The sequence below is a fragment of the Grus americana genome, chromosome 2, assembly GCF_028858705.1.
Source record: "Grus americana isolate bGruAme1 chromosome 2, bGruAme1.mat, whole genome shotgun sequence".
Lineage (NCBI taxonomy): Eukaryota > Metazoa > Chordata > Aves > Gruiformes > Gruidae > Grus > Grus americana.
Genome location: NC_072853.1, coordinates 157,183,076 through 157,207,168, shown reverse-complemented (window position 1 = coordinate 157,207,168; position 24,093 = coordinate 157,183,076). Strand labels below are relative to the sequence as shown.

General features: G+C 41.8%; 3 protein-coding genes across 4 annotated transcripts in view; 2 read left to right on the top strand and 1 right to left on the bottom strand.

Annotated features, from left to right (window-relative positions):
* Nucleotides 1-617: 617 nt before the first annotated feature.
* Nucleotides 618-13,017, top strand: GTPBP4 (GTP binding protein 4). The gene is made up of 17 exons (XM_054817573.1): nucleotides 618-712; nucleotides 1,519-1,689; nucleotides 2,973-3,076; nucleotides 3,153-3,289; nucleotides 3,928-4,028; nucleotides 4,408-4,500; nucleotides 5,005-5,196; nucleotides 5,281-5,346; nucleotides 6,064-6,153; nucleotides 6,628-6,738; nucleotides 7,002-7,079; nucleotides 7,188-7,239; nucleotides 7,817-7,917; nucleotides 8,780-8,977; nucleotides 9,838-9,903; nucleotides 11,054-11,188; nucleotides 12,817-13,017. Exons 1-17 carry the CDS (start codon nucleotides 665-667, stop codon nucleotides 12,967-12,969), a joined length of 1,896 nt encoding a protein of 631 aa, XP_054673548.1. The 5' UTR covers nucleotides 618-664; the 3' UTR covers nucleotides 12,970-13,017.
* Nucleotides 13,018-14,110: 1,093 nt separating this feature from the next.
* Nucleotides 14,111-20,837, bottom strand: LOC129203369 (isopentenyl-diphosphate Delta-isomerase 1). Of its 2 annotated transcripts, none has more exons than XM_054817756.1 (5): nucleotides 20,615-20,837; nucleotides 19,777-19,937; nucleotides 18,658-18,750; nucleotides 17,184-17,314; nucleotides 14,111-16,284 (listed from the first exon to the last, which is right to left on the bottom strand). In XM_054817756.1, the coding sequence occupies exons 1-5, from the start codon at nucleotides 20,761-20,763 to the stop codon at nucleotides 15,967-15,969; spliced, it is 852 nt and encodes a 283-aa protein (XP_054673731.1). In that variant the 5' UTR covers nucleotides 20,764-20,837; the 3' UTR covers nucleotides 14,111-15,966. The 2 variants fall into 2 exon arrangements, with proteins under 2 accessions (XP_054673731.1, XP_054673730.1); XM_054817755.1 differs by having other exon boundaries at nucleotides 19,777-19,940; nucleotides 20,615-20,836.
* A 176-nt stretch (nucleotides 20,838-21,013) lies between these two features.
* Nucleotides 21,014-24,093, top strand: part of WDR37 (WD repeat domain 37) — a 55,658-nt gene continuing 52,578 nt past the window's right edge. Inside the window, exon 1 of the mRNA XM_054815509.1 lies at nucleotides 21,014-21,076. The gene's annotated coding sequence lies outside the window, so the exon portion shown is untranslated. The remainder of the gene's footprint in view (nucleotides 21,077-24,093) is intronic.

The window sequence follows — 24,093 nt, the reverse complement described above, 5'->3', positions numbered from 1 at the left end:
TCCCAAGATGCTCTTCCCAGCATCCCATAAGGAGCCCCACACCCCAGCAGGGTGATCCAGAGAGCTGCTGCCTTTGAGCCATCGGGTGGGTGGCACTCCTGGGTCACAGAGCCGATTGCTTGCCCTGACGGCCCCGGGAGCAGCTGGGGCAGGGGACCCTCGGCACGGATGAGGTTACTGGGGTCCCTTCCCCCACCCCTGTTCGCTGCTCCTCTGTGCTAATGGAAAACGGCCTTTAATCACATAACCGAACAGGGCGAGGATGTATTTTGCCTTCACGGTCCTACAAAGCACAAAATACGACTGCTCTAAATCATACCAACAGGCCATCACTTGAAGCCCTGCTGACGGTTTGGGCGTTCTCCGGTAAGGCCCCAACCTGTGCTGCTCCCCACGGCAGGGCCCTCCGGAGCCCCCCGGGGCCCGCCCGGGCCCCAGCGGCCCCACCGCTCCGAGGCCCCGCCAGAGGCCGCGCAGCACCCGAGCTCACGCAGGCCGGGAGAGCCCCCGCCCTAGAGTCCGCACGCAGCCCCTCCGCCCCAGCCGCCCGCAGCGCAGCCCTGCCCCCCGCCTCCCCGGGACGGAAGCGCGGGGCTCTCGCGAGAGGCTCTGTCTCACTCCCTCTTCCGGCGGCGTGCGGCTGGGCTCGGCTGTGGCGGCCGGCATGGCGCTCTACAACTTCAAGAAGATTACGGTGGTGCCGTCCGCCAAGGTTCGGGCTTCGCTCCGCGCTCCCCATCCCTCAGCGCCCCTCAGCGCGGGGCGCGCCCTGCCGCGATCGGCGGCTCGTGTCGCGCGTGAGGAGAGCGCTACTCCTTCCCCCTGCTCGCGCTGCCGGCGTGGCCTCGGCCTTCGCTTCCTCCCCACCCCCCGCGGGACCCGTGGACTCGCCTTGGGCCTGTGCTCCTGGGCCTGGCGGCCTGTACCATGTAGAGTGAGGGAGGGGGGAGCGGGGGTCCTGCCAGAGAGGAGCACTGCGGCCTGAGGAGGGATCCTGGGGCTGCTCGTTTCCTCAGCGCCGCGGGGGTGTCGGGATGGTCCCCACGAAAATCCCTCCTGCTTTCCGAACCCTTGTCATGCATAGCCTCATCGCTGCGCGCTCATTCAAAATAAAGTTCTTTTCTAGTGTAACGAAGTTTTAGTTAAAAGTGTGGTGCGCGGAGCTGCTTGCTGGGGTTGGGCCTCCTGTGCCTCACCTCGGTACGGCGGGGAGGGCGGTGGAGGCGGGCGGCAGGGGACGGGGCGGGGCGGGGCGCTTCCCGAGCCGCTGCTGTGGCAGATGTGGACGGGAGGCCAACCCTCAGATAATTGCAATGAAAACCGGAGAGGGAATGTGCAAACTTCTTGTTACTGCCCAGAGATGCGAACCCGTGTTTTATCCTGAAATGTATGGTGCAAACGATGTATGGCGTGGATGAGCTTAATTGGTCTGCACTGTTGTCCACCAAAATAAAATTTATGGCTTTATAAGAACTTGTGTAATCAATTGTATACTTAATAATGTTTCCTTGATTGCAGGACTTCATAGATCTGACATTGTCGAAGACTCAGCGGAAGACTCCAACTGTCATTCATAAACATTATCAAATCCATCGGATTCGACATTTTTACATGCGAAAAGTCAAATACACTCAACAAAATTACCATGATAGACTCACTCAGATCTTAACGGATTTCCCCAAATTAGATGTAAGTGTTTCGTTGTTTGATCATAAAGCAACTTTGTTTTCACAGCATCAGGAATACTTCTTCAACAGTGTATTGGTTTTATTTGAGTTTATTTTGGCCTGAGCAACATCTTGCTGATTCACTATGTAGACTATTTTGGCTGATTCCTGGTAGATTTTACTGGGAGTAATTTTAGGCAGATTTGTTCTGCAAAAATAGCATGTTCCAATTAAGAAAGGAAGTCTAAATTGTGCCCATGGATGGTCACGGAGGGATGGGTTTTACAAGGCTTTAGCTGATCAGATATGTTTGTCAGAAGTTGCAAGTGTGGTGGTTTTTAAGTATGTTGTGTCTGCTTATTTCTTCTTTGTGTGTGTGTGTGTGTGTGTGTGTAAATTGTGCTTATGGTTAGTCTTCCCCAGAAAATAGTTGCAGGAAGTAAGAAATATCCAAATATATCACATAGCTTCCCATCTTCAGTTCTACAGAAGTTACTTTGGTAACATCAACATTGTTCTTGGCCCTATAAAGGATAGTGTTGGAAACACGCTCTGACAAGATGCACATAGCCTTAACTTCCCAACAACTGCAACTGGATCCACGTGTCCAGTGCGGTTTTTTTATAGGCAATTTTGTGCTCATGCTTAAACTGTTGACCTGCAACCATATTTTCTGCTGATGTTCTCATATCCAGTGAGTATTACTGCAGAATTCCCACAAATATCTTCTGTATTTTGTTTATCATCACATGATACAAGTTCTGAATATAAGTGCATAAGTAGATGAAATATTTTATTGAAAAGATTTGAACTGAAGATGCTGCTTCCTTGGAAAGCTGAAGGATTTATTTGGGCCTTGAAGAAACCCTTCTTATCCAGTCTTATACAGAATTTAATCTAGCACTCAGAAAAAGGGAAGAATTGGTGCTGTGTTTCTGGTATGTTATGGATTTGCTGTTAGAAACTACTACTGCAGACTTCTTGCAGTTGCCTTATTTAAAAAAAAAAAAAGCCTTCAAAGTTGTAATATGAACTATTATACAAAGCAAAAGATGAAATGGAAGCTCTGTATGAATGAGTCCAAGATGTCTTTGCAGAAGAAATTGGAAGTGATTAAGATTTATGCATTTAATGATGAAGCAGATTATTTTCCTTACATAAGATAATAATGAAAACAGTTTGGCTTGTATTGTAATTTGTGTTGCTCTACGGGAGAAAAAAAATGAATTTACATAGTTGCCAAGAAATAGTCATCTTAAAGAGGGAAAATACTAGGCTTAATTTTATTTTATGCTTTTGTTTTAGGATATTCATCCTTTTTATGCAGACTTGATGAATGTTCTCTATGACAAAGATCACTACAAGCTGGCTTTGGGGCAGATTAATATTGCCAAGAATCTGATTGACAAGTAAGGAAATAAATTTCTTTGATTTTGTACCTGCCTGGTTGATTGTTGTCTAAATTATTACTTCTTGTCTCCACAGCGTTGCTAAAGACTATGTGCGACTGATGAAATATGGTGATTCCCTTTACCGCTGCAAACAGCTGAAACGTGCTGCTCTGGGACGAATGTGCACGATTATCAAAAGACAGAAACAGAGCTTGGAATATTTGGAGCAAGGTTTGTGTTATAAATAGGCTAAAGTAAGGCATGTGAATTGGATGTAAAATTTATTCTTACACTTAATAACAGAATATGTTTATGTATATTTAATACATACATAAATATATGTGTGTTTAATACAGAATATAGACAGAAAAGATAGAAATAATTTCAAAATCCCCGAATACTTAGAATTTATTTTTTAACTAAATGGTTTTCCCTCTGAAAATTCTTTAGATTTTGTGGTATTACTAACAGTTATAAAATGTTTTTCTTAAATAAAAGCATGGCTGTGACTTCCAAGCAATCATTTTCACTGACATGTATTTGAAAAGTAGTGCTAAATATTTTCCAAACATTACTCCTTCCTTCAGGCTTATTACTCCTTCAGGTTATGTTGCCTGATTTGATGGGGTCATTCTAGCTAAAAGAATGGTCTTCATTTTTTAAATATTCGTGGAATTTCTTTTTTTGTTGTATGTAGATACTTGTGGAGTTTACAAACTATTATAGATTTTTATAAATGATCAATCAAATTATAATGTCAGAAAAGTTATTAATTGGTATATAAACAATTCAGCATATGAATTTTTATTCCATTTCAGTAAAACTTAAATTATCACAAATATTTAAAAAAATCTTTTTTAACATTTCAGTGCGACAACATTTGTCTCGTTTGCCAACCATCGATCCCAATACACGAACTCTTCTCTTGTGTGGCTACCCAAATGTTGGAAAATCTAGCTTTATAAATAAGGTATGTGAATGGTTTTTTTTTGGTTTGGTTTGTTTTTTTTCCCCAAAATAATACTGAAATACCATTTAATTAAAATAAGGTAACATTTAAACAATTTGATATCATTGTGGCACTGTCTGATGTGAGTAGAGATTGAATGAAATTCCTGGAGGGATAAATGGGAAATTATGATAGATTTCACTCTTAAAAATAATTATCTTTTCTAAAATAGCATATATCCCCTTAACATGTTTTCTGATAGATAAATGTTTGCTGAGAAGCCAGAATAGCCATTTTTTAGCTTTTTCTGGTAGCAAAGGAAGTGTATTATAATTATGATATACTGCTTGCAACTTCAGGAAATTTTCAGTAAATGTGTGTAAATAAATCTTGTTTTAAGGTTACAAGAGCAGATGTAGAAGTGCAGCCTTATGCCTTTACCACAAAATCTCTCTTTGTGGGACATATGGATTATAAGTATCTGCGTTGGCAGGTAAGAACTGATAATATTTTGTATTTTCTTGCAAGAATTAACTGGTTATAATCTGATTTGCCATTTTGCGATGTGAGTTGCACTTTTGTGTCTTGATGAGACGCTATGTCTGAGAGCTGCTGTGCAAGGTACCGTGTGCCAAATGAGGGCAGTAGTAAAAATCGATTCTAAAAATGTACATGTATGGCTGTGGTTTCAATTTGAGGGAAGAGTGGAAGTGGAATTATGAACTAAAGCCAGCTCACTTTTTATCACTGTCAAATTCTGGGCCAGGGCTTTCCCTACGTGTTCAATACTTGGAGTGTTGGTTATTCTGAAACCTCATTCTTCTCCTATTACTCCATTTTCACATTCTCAATTTGGCTGAGTTTACAGTCTTATTTATGACTGAAAGGAAAAAAATATCACTGTCTTAGACAATATTGACAAGAAATTGAGCACATGTTCTCAGATAGTGTATCAATTATCCGGTAGTAACGCCTGACTTAATTACGTTAATTTTAGGTAGTAGATACTCCTGGTATTTTGGATCATCCTTTGGAGGATAGGAACACCATTGAGATGCAGGCTATAACTGCGCTTGCGCATCTTCGTGCTGCTGTGCTGTACGTGATGGATGTGTCTGAGCAGTGTGGGCATAGCCTAGAGGAGCAAGTAGAGCTCTTCAGAAACATTAAGCCATTGTTTGCTAACAAGGTAGGTTTGGTTTATATTATTAATAAACCCTAAGTTTTTATAACATGATAACTTAAATTATGATTCTTTTTTTCTTTTTATTAGCCACTTATAATTGTTGCGAACAAATGTGATGTGAAGAGAATTGCAGAACTTCCTGAAGAGAGTCAGGTTAGACTTCTCCCACCTCTCTGTCTTCTGACATTTACAAAAATATTATGCACAAGTGTTGTGGACGGCTGTTGTTTGTATCGGGCAAAAACTTTTACATGATCATTTCTTTATGTAACTATTTAATAGTGTCATGGAAAGAAGCTTTCCAGGTCTTGACACATATCTTTCTTAAGTACTGTCTGTTGTATATCCTTGCCTGAGTGTCGCAAATGCCAAACAGAAAGCAAATCCTTAGTGGTTTCAGAAATCCCTGGGTCTGTGAGAACTTTCAGTTCCTGCTGTAGTTGGAAGCAAGACTGAATAGCCTTGTTCAGTAATCATTTCAGTAGGATTTCAGAGACAATGAGTACTAGACTGAGAGGTGTTGCTGAACAGTTGCAGTAGAAGGTCCCACTGGGCAACAGGTTGTGTATATGCAGGGCTAATTCTTTTGTATCTACAAGTTCAGGGACACATAGAATGTGTGTTTCTCTTTTTTTCCCTTACGAGTCATTTACAGGTGCCTTTTAGAAAGTAGGTATTTGCTTATAAAAGAAGAAACAGATTAAATAGAACTGTAGTTGTAAAGTTTCTGTCATCTTTTTAGAAACACATTCTAATAAAATAGTAACAAGTTGCATGTATTGATGTTGGATTAAAATTTCTGTTCTTAATGTATTGATATATTAAGAAATGGCCAGAATGTCATTCTTTGGGATAATGTTTCTATTTTAGAAAATATTTGAAACTTTTGAAGCAGAAGGATTTTCTGTAATAGAGACAAGTACTCTAACAGAAGAAGGTGTAATCCAAGTTAAAACAGAGGTAGGTCTCTTTCCTTTCAAATTCATTCCAAATGGACAGCTAACATTTTGCCTCCTTGGTATGAATTTAATCTCAGTTAAACTCTGTATTATAGTCATAAACTTTAAGCATGTTATTCTTTATAGCCTGTTGAGCCTCAGTGGACTTGGGTGCAAATGGAAAATTATGTCTAATACAAATCATAATTTAAAAAAAAAAAGGTGAATTTTTTCTGAGCCCTGTTGGCTTTCTCTTATTGTCAGCTCATTGTAAAAAAAAAAAAAAAAAAAAGATTTGTATGCATCTTCTTAGATGCATAAAATAATTCAATAATAAATGTAAAATAATTCAGTGTTTTATTGAGAGCTAGAGAGATAAAAGATTAGACAGAAGATGAGATGTGAAGCTAGAGATTTGGGATTGAAAGCCTATTGTGTCATTTGTTGTATCAGGAAGGCTTCATTCCTTACCTAATGTTACCGTGTGCACTTTCAGGCCTGTGACAGACTGCTAGCCCATCGTGTTGATACTAAAATGAAAGGAAATAAAGTGAATGAAGTATTGAACAGATTACACTTGGCCATGCCAACCAAAAGAGATAACAAGGTAGGCTACATGTTTATACTTTTTAGTGTATTTCCCAGTACTTCTTAAATAGGATAAGAATTCTCTTAACATGTGAACAGATTAATATGGTGAAATTTGCTTCTTTTTTATCTATATCTGCCTTTGCTGGTGGGAGACTCAGCTTGGGATTTTGTATTCTTCAGAAATACAGTACTCTGCAATGATTTATAGCATTGTTAAAAAACAGATTCAGACTTTTTTTCCCCTTTTTTTACTGGGGTGGATTGTTGCATTCATCTCAGGAGCGGCTGCCTTTTATACCTGAGGGAGCAGTAACACGTAAGAAACGCATGGAAGTAGACACACCCAAGAGGAAATTGGTAAGTGGCATCCCTTAATTAGGAAATCAGCAGATGGATTTTAAATTTGCTGTATTAGCACATAGATTTTAAATTCAATGGTATATAAAGTGATGTATGTCTTTGCAGGAGAGAGATCTTGAACTTGAAATGGGAGATGATTATGTTTTGGATCTTCAGAGTAAGTATTATTTAAGAATCAGTATTACTGTTAAGCAGTAAAATTTGGCTGTTTCAGTCAAGGGAGAGTAACTAAACCCGACTCGTTTCAACTGAGCACCAGTGCCACCACTGTATTGCGTACTGTCCTTCACTTTTGTTCCAGAGCTGGTCATCTTTGTTGACCGTTCCTTGTTTCGTAATGTCAGTTGTTTCTCATTTTAGAGTCACAGACATACAATGACTGGTCTGATGACTTGGGGCTTTTTTCCCTTCCATTTTATATTGTACTACTTCATTAATTTTTGATGCTGTCTGTGTTAAGAAAGTATTAATATGAGAGAGGCTGCGCATATTCTGTTTCAGCTGGGTATCTGTTGCTTATTATGGCTTGGCAGTGGATCATGTCATTATTGAACAATATTTGGCAGTAGGAAGGAGATCAGAAGTATTTATGACTACATCAGATACGCTACCAAATTCTTGGCGGTTATGCATATGGCACTTTTTTTTTTATTGTGATCTAAGTGTTGTTTTCTTTCATTGAATGTTCTTTGAAATTATTTTTGTCTCTTTATTAACTTTTGTTGTATTTTAAGAATACTGGGACTTAATGAATTCATCTGAAAAATATGATAAGATACCAGAGATATGGGAAGGTCATAATATACTGGACTACATTGATCCAGATATAATGAGAGTGAGTTTTCCATTATTCTTTTTACACTTTTCTTGCCCTTTTATCTCTTGATTTGTTTAGTGTAAATTATTGTATTTGTAGATCAAAAACAGTATGTCATGAGAACAAGTTCTTTGACATTGTCTGCACTTGCCATGGGAAAAGATATCATTTTCTGAATGATTAAGAAGAATTTCAGAAGAATGGAAAATTGCTTTACCTTGTCAGAATGGTGATCTTTTCCATCCTAAAATATGAGGTTTGCAGGAGAAGTTAAATTTCTTCAGTCTTTGACTACAGCCAGAAGGGACGTACCTATCAAAGTTTATGTGTTATTAATAATATAAAATTCACCCATAAAATTGATGCCTACCGGAGCATGATGTTAAAGGAAATGGACTGAATTCTCAATTTGTAACATTTTTGTTTAATAACAAGCACTGTTCTTATTTCTTGCTGGTAATGAGTACAGACTATGGAGCCTGCCAGTTGTGCAGTTGGATTCATCTGAATTGCTGGTGTTCCAGACTCATGCTAAATGTAGAAAGAGAAGTTTTTTTTCCAGAGTGTGTTTCCAGAAACGGCACAGCTAGCACAGTTCACAGGATAGTATATCTGCATTCATGCAGAGGGCACCTTCGGGGTGGTCGCATGAATACAACCAAACTATAATGCGACGTGATCAAATATGTCTGCATAGTAGTGCGCCCCATAGGTTCACAGTAATCTGTATCACCAGCTGCATTAAGTGTGGCTGGAGGGTCATTATCAAGGGTCTGCATGCTGTCATGGCCCTGGGCCTTGCAAAAATGTAATGTTGAGAATTTTAAGTCAAGGATTTGATGAGTATCTTGGTTTTCATTTAATCTCTTCAAAATCTAAGAAACTGGAAGAATTGGAGAAAGAGGAAGAGCTGAGAGAAGCTGCTGGAGAATATGACAGTGAACCAGAAAGTGAAGATGAAGAAATGATGGAAATACGACAGTTGGCACAACAGATCCGAGAAAAGAAGAGACTCAAAATCCTGCAGTCAAAGGAAAAAGATACTCGAGGTCCGAGGATGCCTAGAACAGCTAAAAAGGCAAGTATTGAAAACATTCTGTAGTAAAATATTGCTGCTGTGTAATAACTTTATGAAAACATAAAACAATATCGGGTAGTGGAACTGATTGCTTTTTCTCACCTTTGGCCCTCTCCCTTGCTACTTGCTTCCTTCTGTGCTCCTAGGAGTTCTGGTCGCTACTTAGTTGTGGAGGCCAAACCAAATGAGTGATAGTAGCCTGTTTTGTGTCACACAAGTGAGTCTTTTGTGAAAGTCATATATTGCAGAAGAAGTTTTGAAGAATACAATTTAGCTTGTTTAACTGGATTGCTGCATCATATTTTTTTTATTATTTTAAATGCAAAGAATTAGGAGAACCTTAACTTAAAAATGTAAAATTTGTTATGAAGACCTCCCTGTGCTGGAAAAGATTATATATATATCTTTTTCAAAACTAGGTATCACACTTTCTAATGTCAGAATCTTTTGTGACCAGTCCAAGGCGATTGCAGAATAAAAACTGATACATAGACATTTTGAGGAAATGAATCTTGCTGATTTTGCACCCAATATTTCTTGTCTTCCCCAAAGTGTCTGCCTTTGGGAGAGAAGGAAAGATTTCTGACTGAAATACCTCTCTGTCCCCTTCCCCCCAAAAGGGCAAACTATTTGAAAGTTCTTTAGGGAATGCTGGGACATTGCAATCCTGTGAAGAAGGATTTATGGCTGAAGAGAAGTTGCAGTAACTGACATGTGAAGTTATGACTTTCATCATCTGCTTGTGGGATGTGCCAAACATGTAGTGAATGTAATGGGCCTGTGTGGTGTATTAAGACAAAAAATAAAATAGAACCATACTGTTTTGAAAGAAACATGTTTTCCTAACTGTCTTTTTACAGGTCCAGCGGAAAGTGCTAGAGAAAGAAATGACTGATCTTGGACTCGACATGACTAATAAAGATGACGTAAGTTTTTGCTAATTAAACACCATGTTTATCTAAAAGAGATCAATTTCATTACATGCTAAATTTCTTTGAGGACATTCGAAATGCGTATTACAGTTGGCACAAGAGAGAGGTGGGATCTATTAAGGAGAAAATTGGAAACTCAGATGAGGCAGTCAACATTGGAATTTTTGAGTGACGTGATCAAAACATGTTGAGTAGGCTGAAAAAATAAACTAACATTTATAAATAATCACATATATACACACTGCTTTCTCAGAACTCTGTTGGGATTTGTATAGGATTCAAGAATGGGGTTTGGCTAAACATACTTCTTAATTTTCAAGCCTGCTTTGTTGGATGAGACCCTACTATGTCAGAAATAGTAATAATGACAGATCAGGCTTATCTTTTTACAGTTCATTAATTCTGTGAGTTGTAATTGAAGTTTTTGAGGGTAACTGGCATCCTCAGATGTAAGGCAGCTAAAGTACTTCAAACAGATTGGTCTTTGGGAGACATTTAATTTTATCAGCAATTAAAAAAAAATCCATTTTGTACAGCAAATCCAGCAGTATTATGGCTATGTAGATCTTGAGACCTCAAATTCTTTTCACTAAACAAGGAGTTAGGAAACAAGGAATGTCAACACTACACATCTGAAGTAAGCATTTATGCTTCTCAGAGCTGACATGCCATGTTGATTTAGGAGCAATCTCAAGTGAGGAGGAGTTTAATGCATACGCTGTAGGATGATAGGTCTTCACGTCTGAAATTCTTCAGGGCTTTGTCCTGTAAACAGGACACTAATCAGGGTAGGTTTCTTCATTGCTTTTTTGCTGTTGCAGAATTGAATCAGTATTGCTATCCATCAATTCGTCTGTGTCTTTTTATCCTTTACTTATGAATCTACTCAGAAAAAGAAATCAGAAAACTGGAGTTAATAATTGTGAAAAGAATATGCTAATATTCACCGAAATGTGAATATTACTGTAGGACAGAAAGGCAGTGACCAACAGCTGACAAGGTCTTTATGTTCCTATGGAATAACCAATATCATGTATCACAGCAGTCCACTTCCTGTTTTTTCCTGTTAGGCTAATAAGAAATGGAGCATGTCTGAGCTGATTATTTCTGGTTTTAATTATTAAAGTGATGTTTTGATTTTCAGGCACATTATGTGAGAAGGTCCCGTAGTGTTACAAGGAAACGTAAACGTGATGAGTCTGAAACCCCGAAATCTGTGGCACGCAGTCGCAGCTCCTCTCGCACACCACGAGATGTTTCTGGTCTTCGTGATGAAAAGGTTTGTTGAAGTTTTTTTCCTTTATAGCAGTTAAACCAGCATGATTGTACTTCAACCAGCTTCTGGGAAACTTCATACTAGGCTGGCTATGTTTGTCCAGTGTTCATCTTTCTTCTCTTTGCAGCTTCATCTTCTGTTCTTTTGGACTTTCTATACTTCGAAAATGCCTAGTTCATTCTTTAAAATAAGTTGTAGTAAGACTAAGAAAGTGCATTTTAAATTCTTGTCTCTAAATGCAAGTATGAAGGAAGAGTTCTACAAACAGTGGAGTTCCACCTTTAGTAAGTTAGGAATTCCAGGGATAGCACAATCATATTGTTAGTGTGCTGGAAAAAGAAGGGTTTTGCTAAGGAGGATTAGTGTGTGACTTGCAGCGATGCTCTTCCAGAGTTGCACATCACAGAATCCCAGAAGGTAGGGCTTGGAAGGGACCTCTGGAGATCATCTAGTCCAACCCCCCTGCTAAAGCAGGATCACTTAGAGCAGGTTGCACAGGATCGCATCCAGGCGGGTTTTGAATCTCTCCAGAGAAGGAGACTCCACAACCTCTCTGGGCAGCCTGTTCCAGTGCCTGGTCACCCTCAGAGTGAAGAAGTTTTTCCTCATGTTCAGATGGAACTTCCTGTGTTCCAGTTTGTGCTCATTGCCCCTTGTCCTGTCACTGGGCACCACTGAGAAGAGTCTGGCCCCTTCCTCTAGACATCCACCCTTTAGATATTTCTAAGTATTGATGAGATCCCCTCTCAGTCTTCTCTTCTCCAGGCTAAACAGACCCAGCGCTTTCAGCCTTTCCTCATACAAGAGATGCTCCGGTCCCTTCATCATCCTCATTGCCCTCTGCTAGACTCTCTCCAGTGGTTCCCTGTCCTTCCTGAACTGGGAAGCCCAGAACTGGACACAGAACTCCAGATGTGGCCTCACAGCAGGGCAGAGTAGAGGGGGAGGATAACCTCCCTCAGCCTGCTGGCCATGTTCTTCTTAATGCATCCCAGGATACCACTGGCCTTCTTGGCCACGAGGGCACACTGCTGGCTCATGGAGAGCTTGCTGTCCACCAGGACTCCCAGATCCTTCTCTGCAGAGCTGCTTCCCAGCAGGTCAACCCCTAACCTGTACTGGTGCTTGGGGTTATTCTTCCCCAGGTGTAGGACCCTGCACTTGCCCTTGTTGAACTTCATTTGTTTCCTCTCTGCCCACCTCTCCAGCTTGTCCAGGTCTCGCTGAATGGCAGTGCAGCCTTCTGGTGTGTCGGCCACTCCTCCCAGTTTAGTATGGTCAGCAAACTTGCTGAGGGTACACTCTGTCCCCTCGTCCAGGTCATTGATGAATATGTTGAACAAGGCCGGACGCAGCACTGACCCCTGGGGCACACCACTGGCTACAGGCCTCCAACGAGACTCTGTGCCGCTTGTCACAACCCTCTGGGCTCTGCCCTTCAGCCAGTTCTCAGCCCACCTCACTGTACACTCCTCCAACCCACACTTCCTAAGCTTGCCTAGATGGTGGCATATGTTGGGTGGTAGTTGATGTCCTTGTGAAAATCATCTAGCTTAGTGGTTTTTTAAAAGGTAAAGCTAGTTCAATTTGAGTTACTCAGGGCGTTACTCTGCATGTTTGTTTTTAAATAGATGGTGAAGAAGGTCAAGATTATGGCGAAGAAAGCTCAAAAGAAAATGAATCGCCTGGGCAGGAAAGGAGAGTCAGACAGACACATATTTGACTTGAAGCCAAAACATCTGCTGGCTGGAAAGAGAAAATCTGGTAAAACACAGAGAAGATAAGCAGTCTTCTGAATTACAGTGAATTAAAACTACATTTATTAAAACTAATTTCTAGTCCTGTCTTCCTTTTTAGTAATAGAGTTTTTAAAAAGCACGTGGTTTGTGTTAGGGGTTTAAGATACTTGAAGCTCAGAGAGGGAAAGTTCTGATACCATGATCTTGTAGTTCCAAGTAATACCACGAGAAATTTGTTGATACCAGCAGCAGAAACCATTTCTAAATAGACAAAAAAATACCACTTCCTTACTACTGACTTTCATGTAGCAGTAAAGTGTTTAAAGTTCTATGTAAAACTAGATTTGAAACAACGTTAAATCTAGAAAAGTGAAGTATTTGTTACAAAGCTACCATCAGAATTAAAAACGCACAGCATCAGGAAGGTTTGGTGTTCTGTGTGGAAGTTAATTCTTTGATGTATAGTAAGTGATGAGTTTTTGTTGCAGGTAAAGGCTGAAATTGGTGGGGAGGTAACGTGAGACTGAGGAGTGCTGCACAAAGGTAGTGTTCGTGCACCAAACTGGCTTTGAATGACTGGGAGAAACGTGGCCGGTTTACTGGGCTAAACTGGGACTGAGGCTGGACGAACGACAGCAGCTTTAGTACTGACCCGAGGCCTCAGTAACCTCTGACAGTGCAGGCAGGGAAGGTTACAACTTCTCTCAGATTCATATTTCAGATGGGTAGAAAATGAGGATCAGACTGAAATTTTGTCCGGAGTGCGTGCTGGTTACGGTGCTGTCATCCTCTGCTGGGCAAGGCATTTTCAGAAGCCTAATGGACAAAATTTCTCCGTCTGTTCAGGGCAAAATAGACTGTCAAATGTGAAATACTCCCTTTTTGTCCCTAGTTGGTCAAGAATGAGGTAGGAATTATCTAGAGGTTAGTAGAACCATGCATTATAAATGTGTTGCCTGAACAATACACTAAAATGCACAGTTTTAAACATTGAACAGGAACTCACTGAAATACGCATCTTAAAAACAAAAAAACATTTAAAACCTATTTCTAGATACAGCAAGTAAGAAGAGTGATCGGGTGTCGACTTTAGCATATTGGAGCGTTATGTGTAAATCCGTATTGCTTCCCTCATCTGCTTTGTGTAACATTTGATACAAAAACAGAGGGTAATGCTGCAAAGAAGTTCAATGTCAAGAAAAAACTTTAATGTCAAAACTTTTAAGGGATTTTGAAGGACTCCTTAGCAAAATTTTGCTTTCAGCTTCCTGATGCATTCTTTCTACTTCAGGATGTGCTTTGTCAGCTTTTGCTCCACGCTGGCCATTTCGACCAGGAAAGTAGCACTGTGTTGTGAGAAACGTGTGCCATGCCACCCCACCATCCCGCTTCAGTGGCGTTCAGTAGTCATGGGGGTGTTTGCAGTGTAGTCATGGCAGAGATTATTCTCGATGTGGCTTAAAGTCTGGAAAGAAAACAGCAGCCCAAGGTTTCAGGTTAGAGATTTTAATCATAATCTTATTTTAAAAGTATTTTAAGTATCGGAAAAGTACTGTAATGCACTACTCAGGTAATGTGGCTGCAGGGAATTGAGGAGAGCTGTTACACTGCGTTACTGTTCCCTCGCCCACTGGTACTTGCTTCAAGACAGTGCATCAGCTCAGGTGAACGGCTTCAGTGCTGCAGTCACAACTGGGGCGAGAAAGAAGTGTTCACCACTGGAAAAATTTAGTTTCGCCTTGAAACCAGACACAGACGAGTTACAACTGTGTTTTACATGCAGAAGTGGCATGAACAACATCCTATCTCATCAAGATGCCTCTGGGAGAAGTTAAGAATCTCGGGTGAGTAGTCTGCTAACAGAAGAAATCACAAGCTTTTTTTGGGAAAAAAACCCCACCAAACTCCAGAGCAAAAAAGTCTTTAATTCAAATTGAGATACCCTTGATTTTTGTCTTATTAAAAAAAAAGCCTTTCATCTTACTTGTTACGAGCAATTGACTGCAAGATCAAAAAGGATTAGCTCTTGCACTCTGGTACAATTTCTGATTAAGTGAAGTTAAGACCTGGTGTAAGCCTATACACTGTCAGTCTTGAATTTTGGAATTCCAGGGGTTTGAGTTTTCTGGGAATAACTATTGCAGTAGATGTTGCAGGGGGAAAAAAAAACCCTTGTACCAAGATGCCGTTGTTTTCTGCAAGGTGGAGAAGAGACACTGAATGCTTATCCCTTCTACTACTGCCTGCATTAGCTGGGTACCATTTACAGTTGGGTGTGGGGGTAATTAACCCCTTTTTGGGTTTTTTTGTTGTTTTAGGTTTGTTGGGGTTTTTTTAAGAAAGATGTCCAGTAGTTGGTCATCAACTAACCAGAAAAGGGAGGTGGGGAAAAAAACCCAAACCGACCCCCCAATGTTTATTATCTAAAGCTATGACACACAGTGAAACTCAGACAATCCAATTACTTAAGCTTTTATGTGTTTGGTTAATTATAGAGTAGCTGAAGAGATTTGCTTTCTGCAATTAAAATCATCTTGATTACTGTGAATTAATTGGCTTTTTCTTCAGGCAACTAGTCTTCTTAACATCAACGCAGAACTCAGTTCTTTTGTAATCAATGTTTTAGAAGGCATAGTCATGTGAAGTTGGGAACATACCAGCTCTACCGAATAAGCTGTGCAGGAGGCGCCTGTGTAACTTACTGTGTAGTTACGCAAGGAAGTAACAGCAAACTGGGCACACGCAGGCTGCGGATCTTTCCTATCACACGGGTAAATGGAGAAAGAGGAACCCAGGGAGTTTCTTACGTTACCGTTACCCATTTTACATGAGACCAAACTTAACTCGTCCAAGAGGAACAGGGCTGAGGGGAAGAGGAGGAGAAGAGAGAAGAAAAAACATTGGCTACAACCATCTCAGTATAAAGTTATTTGTTAAACATGCTCTAGGTGGATGGCTTTTCTGCACTCGAGTCACGAGTTACCATAGTGTTAATGAGACAGCACATCACTGCCGGCCTTCAGCATCTTTTATCCCAGCTATTTACATTCTGTGTATTTTTTCATGATCAACAAATTTGTTCAAGTTAGATAAGTTATCCCACCACTTAAAAAGAAAGGTCTCTGCAATTAGTTTAAACCACGGAGTAATCTTGATTTCATTCTTGGAGGCTTTGTCCAAGAGCTGTTTCAGTTCTTTCTGCGTCACGTAGCAGTAGCTTTGGATCTCGTTAGGGTCTGGATTCAGTGTTACGTCCTTCTGCACAAATAAGATATAGTCTATCTCGTGTTCACCCCAGATGCCATCAGACTTGGCCTTGTAGTGAATTCGTGTCAGGTAGGAGATTTCTTCTGGAGTTACCTACAACCAACACACTGGTCAGAACCGGTGCAAAACCAGACTAACTGCACTGCTAGGCATTGCAGTGGAATTATGAGCTATTACCCTCTTCCTTAAAAATTATTTTTCCCCGAGTGTGCAATTGCACTGTACTTCTTCACAAAGAATTCCTGTGAAAAAAATGTTTACTGCACTTTGATGACATGAGTTGCACAGCATTTCTCTAGTCAGACTTGCCCAATAATATCTTGAGTGGATTTCTTCTACACAGTAAGTTTTAAATCATGTTTAGCAGACCTGAAGGCACACTTACTGAAGCGCCGATGAACACAAACCCCTGCACCTACCCCTCGCCTCCCAAGGAGAAGACCTGAGAGCTACTTAAAGCCAAGGCCAGAACTGCATCCTGACAGACCATGCGTAGCCCTGATCTACCAGGGATCCGTGCAAGTTGCAGACCAGGTAATTAATTCTGGGGACACCCTAACCATCATGATTGCCAGTAGCACACTGCTTCTTCCATGTTTCATGACACAAACATTAGTTACAAAACATGGAGGATTTCAACCATTTCAGCCAGCTTCACCCTGCTCTCTGTGTGCTCCCAAAGTGCCACCAAAAGGAGGGTGCCAGAAGCGGGCTGTGTGATTACTCTGGAAGAAACGCCGAGTGCCCAGGCCACCCTACTTCCATAGAAAACTTGGGATTGAAGAGTACTTGTACATGGGTGCTGTCAGCAGCATGGTACAGAATGTGTACAGCACTCTGCCATCGGCCTGGAGGAAGGACAGCACATTCCCTTCCCCTGGGCAGGCAGGGCAGGGACGTTTTTTAGGTTTCAGGCTGACCCTGTCTGCCAGATGCAGTCCGTCACTTGGCAAACATTGGTAAGAATTCCCGTCTCTCCTTCCTTCCTTTACCTGCTCCATGGGAATTCCTAACTCTGCTTTCAGTCGTCTCTGTGCTGCTCTCCGAACACCGATGGCAGCATTTTCTTCCAGTTCTAGTGGATGGCTTAGAGGATGACTGCAACAGGTGTTGGTAAAACAATCTGCAAGAAGTTCGTTTCAGTACATATTTTACGTGTATAAAGCATTGCAAAAAAGCAAAAAAAGCCCCCCAGACCACCTCAAAAAAACCCACAGAGACGTAGGACAGTTACTCAGCACATCACAGCTTTGTTTCTCTTCTGTAGAGGAGGCTCAGAGAGGAAGGATATTTTCACCTCTATTTTTCTTTCCATATTTTGCACCAAGATTTGCCTGTACCAAGTACTACTTTGCACGTTGGTGTTTGGATCCATACAAACATATACATTCTCATACCCAAGATAGCATCTACGTAGAGAGCCAGTTTGAAAAGCACTTGTTTATCCTGCAGACACTAATTAAAATGACTTTTGGGAGTTTATATGCAACAGAAATTGAAAATACTCCCACAGCTTCAAGACCAGCTGACAATAAGTAAAAAACCAGTTTATGCTCGTGTTTAAAGAACAGACCCTCTATACTCTCTGCTTCAAGTATATTAAAAATTACTTACCAGTAATGTAGAATAACTCTGACTGGCCAACCTTTTAACCATAAGAATCTACCTCAAAAGCATCTAAAACAGTCAGATTACCTACAAACTACACTTGACCATTTTGACTAGCTAGTGGTCAAGGGAAAAAAATCCCTAAAGATTCCCTTGGAAGGAAGAAAAGGTCTTTCTTCCCTGAGCTGAAGAGGGTCAGAAACATGTAAATTTGTTTTTCACCCAAAATCCTGAAACAGCCAGCTTTATGCTTCCTCCAACACATCTCATGTCAGCTATTTTTCTTTCATTCCACTTCTTATTTTTATGCCTCTTCATTTGCATTTGATAGTAACAGTTCAGGAGTCTTCAAAAATCATGCACTATATACTTTGGGCACACAATCTCACTTTTTCTATACTTAAAAGTGTTTGTTAAGACATACACAGACAAAGGTCTGCAGATCTCACTGAAACACAGGGCAACTGCTTCCAAGCAGTAGGGCTCCACTATACATCAACTGCATCTTAAACAGTGGAATCAGAGCACTCCACAGCTACCAGAGCAATTGCTTCAACTCCACTAAATAGGTCTTGCAGCAGAGAAGGTAAACAACGCACACTCTGTGCTTGCATAAACAGGATCAAACAAGTCAGGGAACAATCATTTCCCAAGAGTACGTATAACAATAAGCTAGTGTTCCCATTATCTTACTTCATCCATAAGATAAGTGTATCTTGAACTCTTAAAGTAACTCCTCTCCAAAGAAGTAGACGTTAAAACCTCAGAATGAGTTACAATGCAAAATTAGACTGGCATGCTTTAAAAACATTTTTTAAATAAAGCATTTTAATAAATACAACATATTTCAGTACTAACCTGGAAAGGTAATTTTTGCATTTGACCTCTGCTGCAGCAACAGTTTATTTTCTGTATTAAATAAGAAAACACTGAAAGCTCGGTGCAGTAAACCTAAAAACAACAACAACAACAAAATCACAGAAAGCCATGTAAGAGGAGAAGAAAAAACATATGAAGACAGAGTTTAAGGGCTTAGAATGCCCTTAGTTTTGGGTAACCTAAATTTAAAACTCATACATATTAAAAAGCAAGGATTTGATAAAAAACCTCAGAGTTATTATTTAGGTTTCTCTGTCAGCTTATGCAAAATATTATGAAATTAGAAAAGTGCTAAGATCAACAATGTAACAGAAGAGTTCTGCTAAACTCGGTCAGTTCACCATCCTGAAGATGCACATTTGAGCAAGCTTCTAAGGAGAGCTCAGCATCCACAAATTTACTATCAAAAGGAGATGACTCAAAAAACTGTAAAAAATTGTAAGGAATTTCAAGAAACTTCAGGAACTGCAAAAGTACAAGCTTTCTCAAAACCAGCAAAATTGCTGTCTTCTGCAACTTTTGAGTTTGTTATTCCTCACTGTTCCGGACGATGCTTCCTCTGAGTATGGAAAAGGCGGTCACAAACTACTGTGAGAGATTCATGAATCTGACCAACCTCAAGTAAAACCCACAATCCACTACAGTGACACCAATAACAACAAAACCCCTTTCCTACTGGCAGTATTTGAAGTAGAACTGTGTAAACTACTTAAAAATCAAAGTCTCTTCTACTTGAAAAGAACTCAGCAAAGAAGCAAGTGGCATTCTTCAGAAAAAGCTACACAGAATCAGGTATCTATAATAGGGAAACGATACTATTTTATCATCAAAATGTATTTCAAAAATATGTATCAAGACATACAGCTTATATCCACAATCACACATTTCTCTCCTTTGCTACTGCCTCCAATTGTGTGTTCCTCCATGTTGCAGTATTTTTAGAATTAGATATTGTACACTGGGGGATGAGGGGGTGTGGGGACATACTTGCTCTGGTTTGACACCCACACGAGATTAAGGCTTTAATTTAATCATGACTATATTTCTGAAAATATTCAACCAACTTAATGGTTCAATTAGAACGTAAGCGAGCTGTACCTTTATCAATGTTTTCATTCAAGTGACAGTTTTTCTTGGTATCTGCTCCAATCTTATTATCATTTTCATCGATAAGGATGCACATCTCTGCCAAGAGCTGCACCTGCTGCTCATCCAGGTGATCTGTGTTTACTTCAGGCATCATGACGGTAGCACACGTTCTACTGAAAAAAACACTGAGTCGTCATTCAGTAATAGTAATATCTCTAAGGTTCTGGGCAGAGTGTGAGAAATAATCAAATGGCTAGGTTTCTGACAGGGTGTAAATTGCGCACCAATTATATTTTTGGGGTTTTACATACTTTTAGATTTCTGAAACTTCCTCCCCACAACACCAAACGTTGCAATGTGATGTGTAGGTGCTTAAATGATTTTTGTTTCTCTGAAACTCCATGCAGCAGCTGCTACAGGACAGACGTGCCAAGTGTGACATTTTGACAGGCTGGTAGTATAAGAAATCCAATTCCAAATTTCACCCAGAACAAATTTCACCTTCCCTAACCCCACGGCCTGCGCATGTCCGCACACATTTACATTTATGTTACATTTATAATGCCAGACATGTGCACGTGTATCCCCCCCCCAGCATTACGAACGAAGTAACACGGATTCCCTGACCAGGACACGCAGCCCAAGGCACTTCTCAAACAACACCCACAGTCTCCGCGGCCCCCGCCCCGCCGCCTCTGCCCCCCGTGGGCGTGCTCCAGTCAGCTCCCAGCTCCGCCGCCCTCCCCCTCCGCAGCCCCCTTCCCGCCGGCCCCGCTCCCTCAGCAGCGGCCGCCGCAGCCCCTTCCCCTCAGGGGGCGGCCGTCGCCCCCCCGCCCCCCTCCCTCACCTCTCGGCCCGGGACTTCTCCCCGCACAGGCTGGCGGCGGGCGCGAGCGGCTGACGGCAGCCCCACACGCGACGGCGGCAACAACGCGCCTGAGGGACGGCGGCTCCGCGGAGGCTCCCAGTAACAGCCCGGCACAGCACGCGCCACATCGCCCGTCACCCCGCTGCCGCCAATGGCAGCGCCCCCAAACACTGACGTCACCGCATCGCCCGATCGCCCCACCGCGGCGCAAGCTGCCCAGGAGGAGGGACTAACAGTGACAGAGGCGGAAAAGCGTCGGGCACAGCCAACCGCAACACAGCGATGGGGAGGCATTGAGCAATGCGGAGAGGGGGTAACGGCGAGCTAACCAATGGGAACGGGGAAGCGGGGTCCGGCCGCGGCCCCGCCCCGGGGGGCGCAGCCCTTTCCGGCAAGGCTGCGGTGGTGTTACCTCCGCGCGGGTGGGCGTTATGCTTAGAGGTAGGCGACAGCCGGCCGCAGAGGAGTGGGCTCCCGCTCCCTCCCGAGCCGAGCTCCGATAGAGCGGCGCGGTTCCGGGACGTCGTTCGTTGCCAGCCGCCGCTGAGGCGCCACCAAGGACCGTTGGTTGCGGGGACGTGCCGGGGCACGCAGCCGCACGGCGGAACCCGCGCCGAGGCAGGCCCGCCAGGCTGGGGCGAGGCCGGGCGATGATCGGTGCGCTGCACGCCAGGCAGGGCACCGCAGGGGTGCGGCCCCCAGGCCTTCATCTGGGGAACAAACTGCCTTGCGACATACTGTTGCTGTGATTTGCAAAGATGAAAGGCACCTTCCTGTTAGTAACCTGGAGGTTTGGGTGTTTCTAAAACTAACTGCTGCTTCTTGTCTTTTCACCCATCCGTGAAAACCAAAGAACCACACGCGAGTGCCATCTCCTACAAATGTGCCAGCGTCTGTGGCAACAGTTCCAGGACTGACTTTCTGATCAGTTCTGGGAGCATTGTTCCAGGTAGATGCCATAACGAGGAGACTGCGGAGTTGCAGGCCTCTTTGGCAGCCTCTGTAGCACGTTTAATCTTGGACGTTTTTCTTTGCTCCATAGTGGCATCCCTTGAATTAGAGGTTAAGTGTGTGCCATACAGATCGTGGCCTGTGGCGCTCCCAGAGGTGGGGAACACTGGCCAGTTGTCTCCCCTTCTTTGCTGACAGCTACAGTTTGTAGAAGACAGTTAAGTGTTAGTCGATGCCGAACTCATTAAGTTCTTAAGGGACAGAAACACCTAGTTTCTGGGTAGGAATTGAGCACAGGCAAGATGAACTGCTCATATAGGGTAGTTCTAGACATGCACACCCAGTGTAAAGGCAGAGGAACTTCAATACCAGCCTCTGTAGAAGCTTCACACCAACATAGTTGAGTACCTTCTGAACAAGTCGTCTTTTGCTGGTTTATCACCTGTCCACAGATTTGGATTTATGGCTAGATTCCATAAAAGGCCTAAAAATTACATTTCTTGGAGGCATCACTCTTTCTGCTTGCCTCTCAGCTTGTGTTCTAGCATTTCAGTCTGCTTCATTTTGATTTTTCCTGTGAACAGGACAGATGGCCTTTCAGTGAGAGAGATCATTAGCAGAACAAAATGTTCAAACTGACAGTTAATATCTTACAAGAGAGGTATCTCACAGGGGTTCCCCTGCGCAGAGCTTGATGAAGGGAGAGTAAGGGCAGGAGGTGGTTTGAGCAGAAGCCACTTGAAACCAGCAGAGAGCATCAAAAGTAAAAAAAAAAAAAGTGCCAGCTGCTGCAGATCCCTTTATGGAAAACACAAGAACATTAATATTAATTTTGTATTAATAATTACAAGTGTAATATTAACACAAGAACATTAATAATAATGCACTCTCAGGACTAAAATGTACAAAGATTACTTTTTATCCTGAGTCACTGTTTAGTATGAAAACACAGTAACTGGAGATTGAGCTTTGTAGAAGTACTGAGAACATCCTTCACCATATCGATCACTTGCTAGTTCCATTGAGCCAAATGAAAATAATCCCATCAAATTTTTCTTCTATCATTCTAATGTAACCAAATACAAGCTACACAAATCTATGAAAAATACTCAAACTGCTGAGATGGATATGCAAACCAGCATCACGTGTGAAGACAACAGAGTTAATAACCAACCCTCCTGAGAGTAAAGCTCTGTTGGAATAGAAACTTGTACCCTAAAACCCAGAGATAGGGTCTGTACATGGGGCACAGCTGGCATATGACATACACCAAGGAGCAGATGTACACAGTGACCTTTAGGCTACACAGTGGAGGGAAACAAGAAGAGTGTCCCTATAGATTATGGGGAAAAGAAAAGAGATTTTTTTTGTTCCTAGTAATAACTATTGAGAACTTCTATACAGGCACTTTAGAACCTGACTGTCAGAAACAACTACAGTTCCTGTCTTGGGCAGACAAACAAAGCACTTCACCTGGAGTGCTGTTTGTGAGCACCATGTCTGACAAGTCCTGGTGGATAATGAGGTTAAAAGGCAGCGAAAAAGGATGAGAGCACCAAAATAAACCCTTCTCACAAAACAGACAAGGGAGAGAGGCCCCAAGCCTTTAACCAAAGACACTTTGAGTATCAGGTGTTTTATGTCACCTATATATCTTTCTTCTCGCTCCCCTCCAGACTTGCACTGTACATTCAAACCAGCTATTTGTGTTGTAAATGAAATATCCTAATTTTTTGTAACAGTATGCATTTCATTGAAACCTCAGAACTTTTACTCCATCCTGTGTAAACAAAAGCATGTCTGAAGTGACATATAGATTCCTTTGAGACTTGATTTAATTTATGCATCTCTTGAAGTCTGCTGACTGTTTCCAAACCCTCTACTAAACAAGGGAAAAGCAGTTTCTTGTCACCACTGGGAAGTCTCTCATTTTGTTACTGGAAAGCGGCAAAATAATTCACTCTCTAAGACTTATTTTGAAGTTTTAGAAAGCAGGCATTCTTTATTGCAGCGCTGGGTGCACGGGGGATAACTCCACCTAATGTGCACACCCAAAAGACAAAACTAGCAAGTATTTATACTATGTTAATATACATATTCAGTATATTTCCGAGTAGTGCTTATCACATTCATGGATTTTCCGGGAACTCGTTAGCATATGCTAATGTCTTTCGCGCATGTTTGTTGGCACCTCCGGGTGGTCGTCAGGGGTCTTCAGACTCAGTCCTGGTATCACCTATACCTTATCCCTCAAGGCTGGTTTTGTGATCACCTTGTAACTTTCTTATCTTTGCACATCTGTTCTTCCAAGGCCGAGCTGTTTAAAATGAGATTGTTCCAGAGCTTCTTATCTTACAACTAATTATTTTCTAAGTTACAATGGTTTCCCTTTTGTTTGGTTACATCTATTGAGCAATGGCTCTAATTGCTTGAATTGATCTTAATATTTCAATATTCACAGGTATCAATTTCATGTGCAAATCCAACCAGCTGCAAATCACTGACAG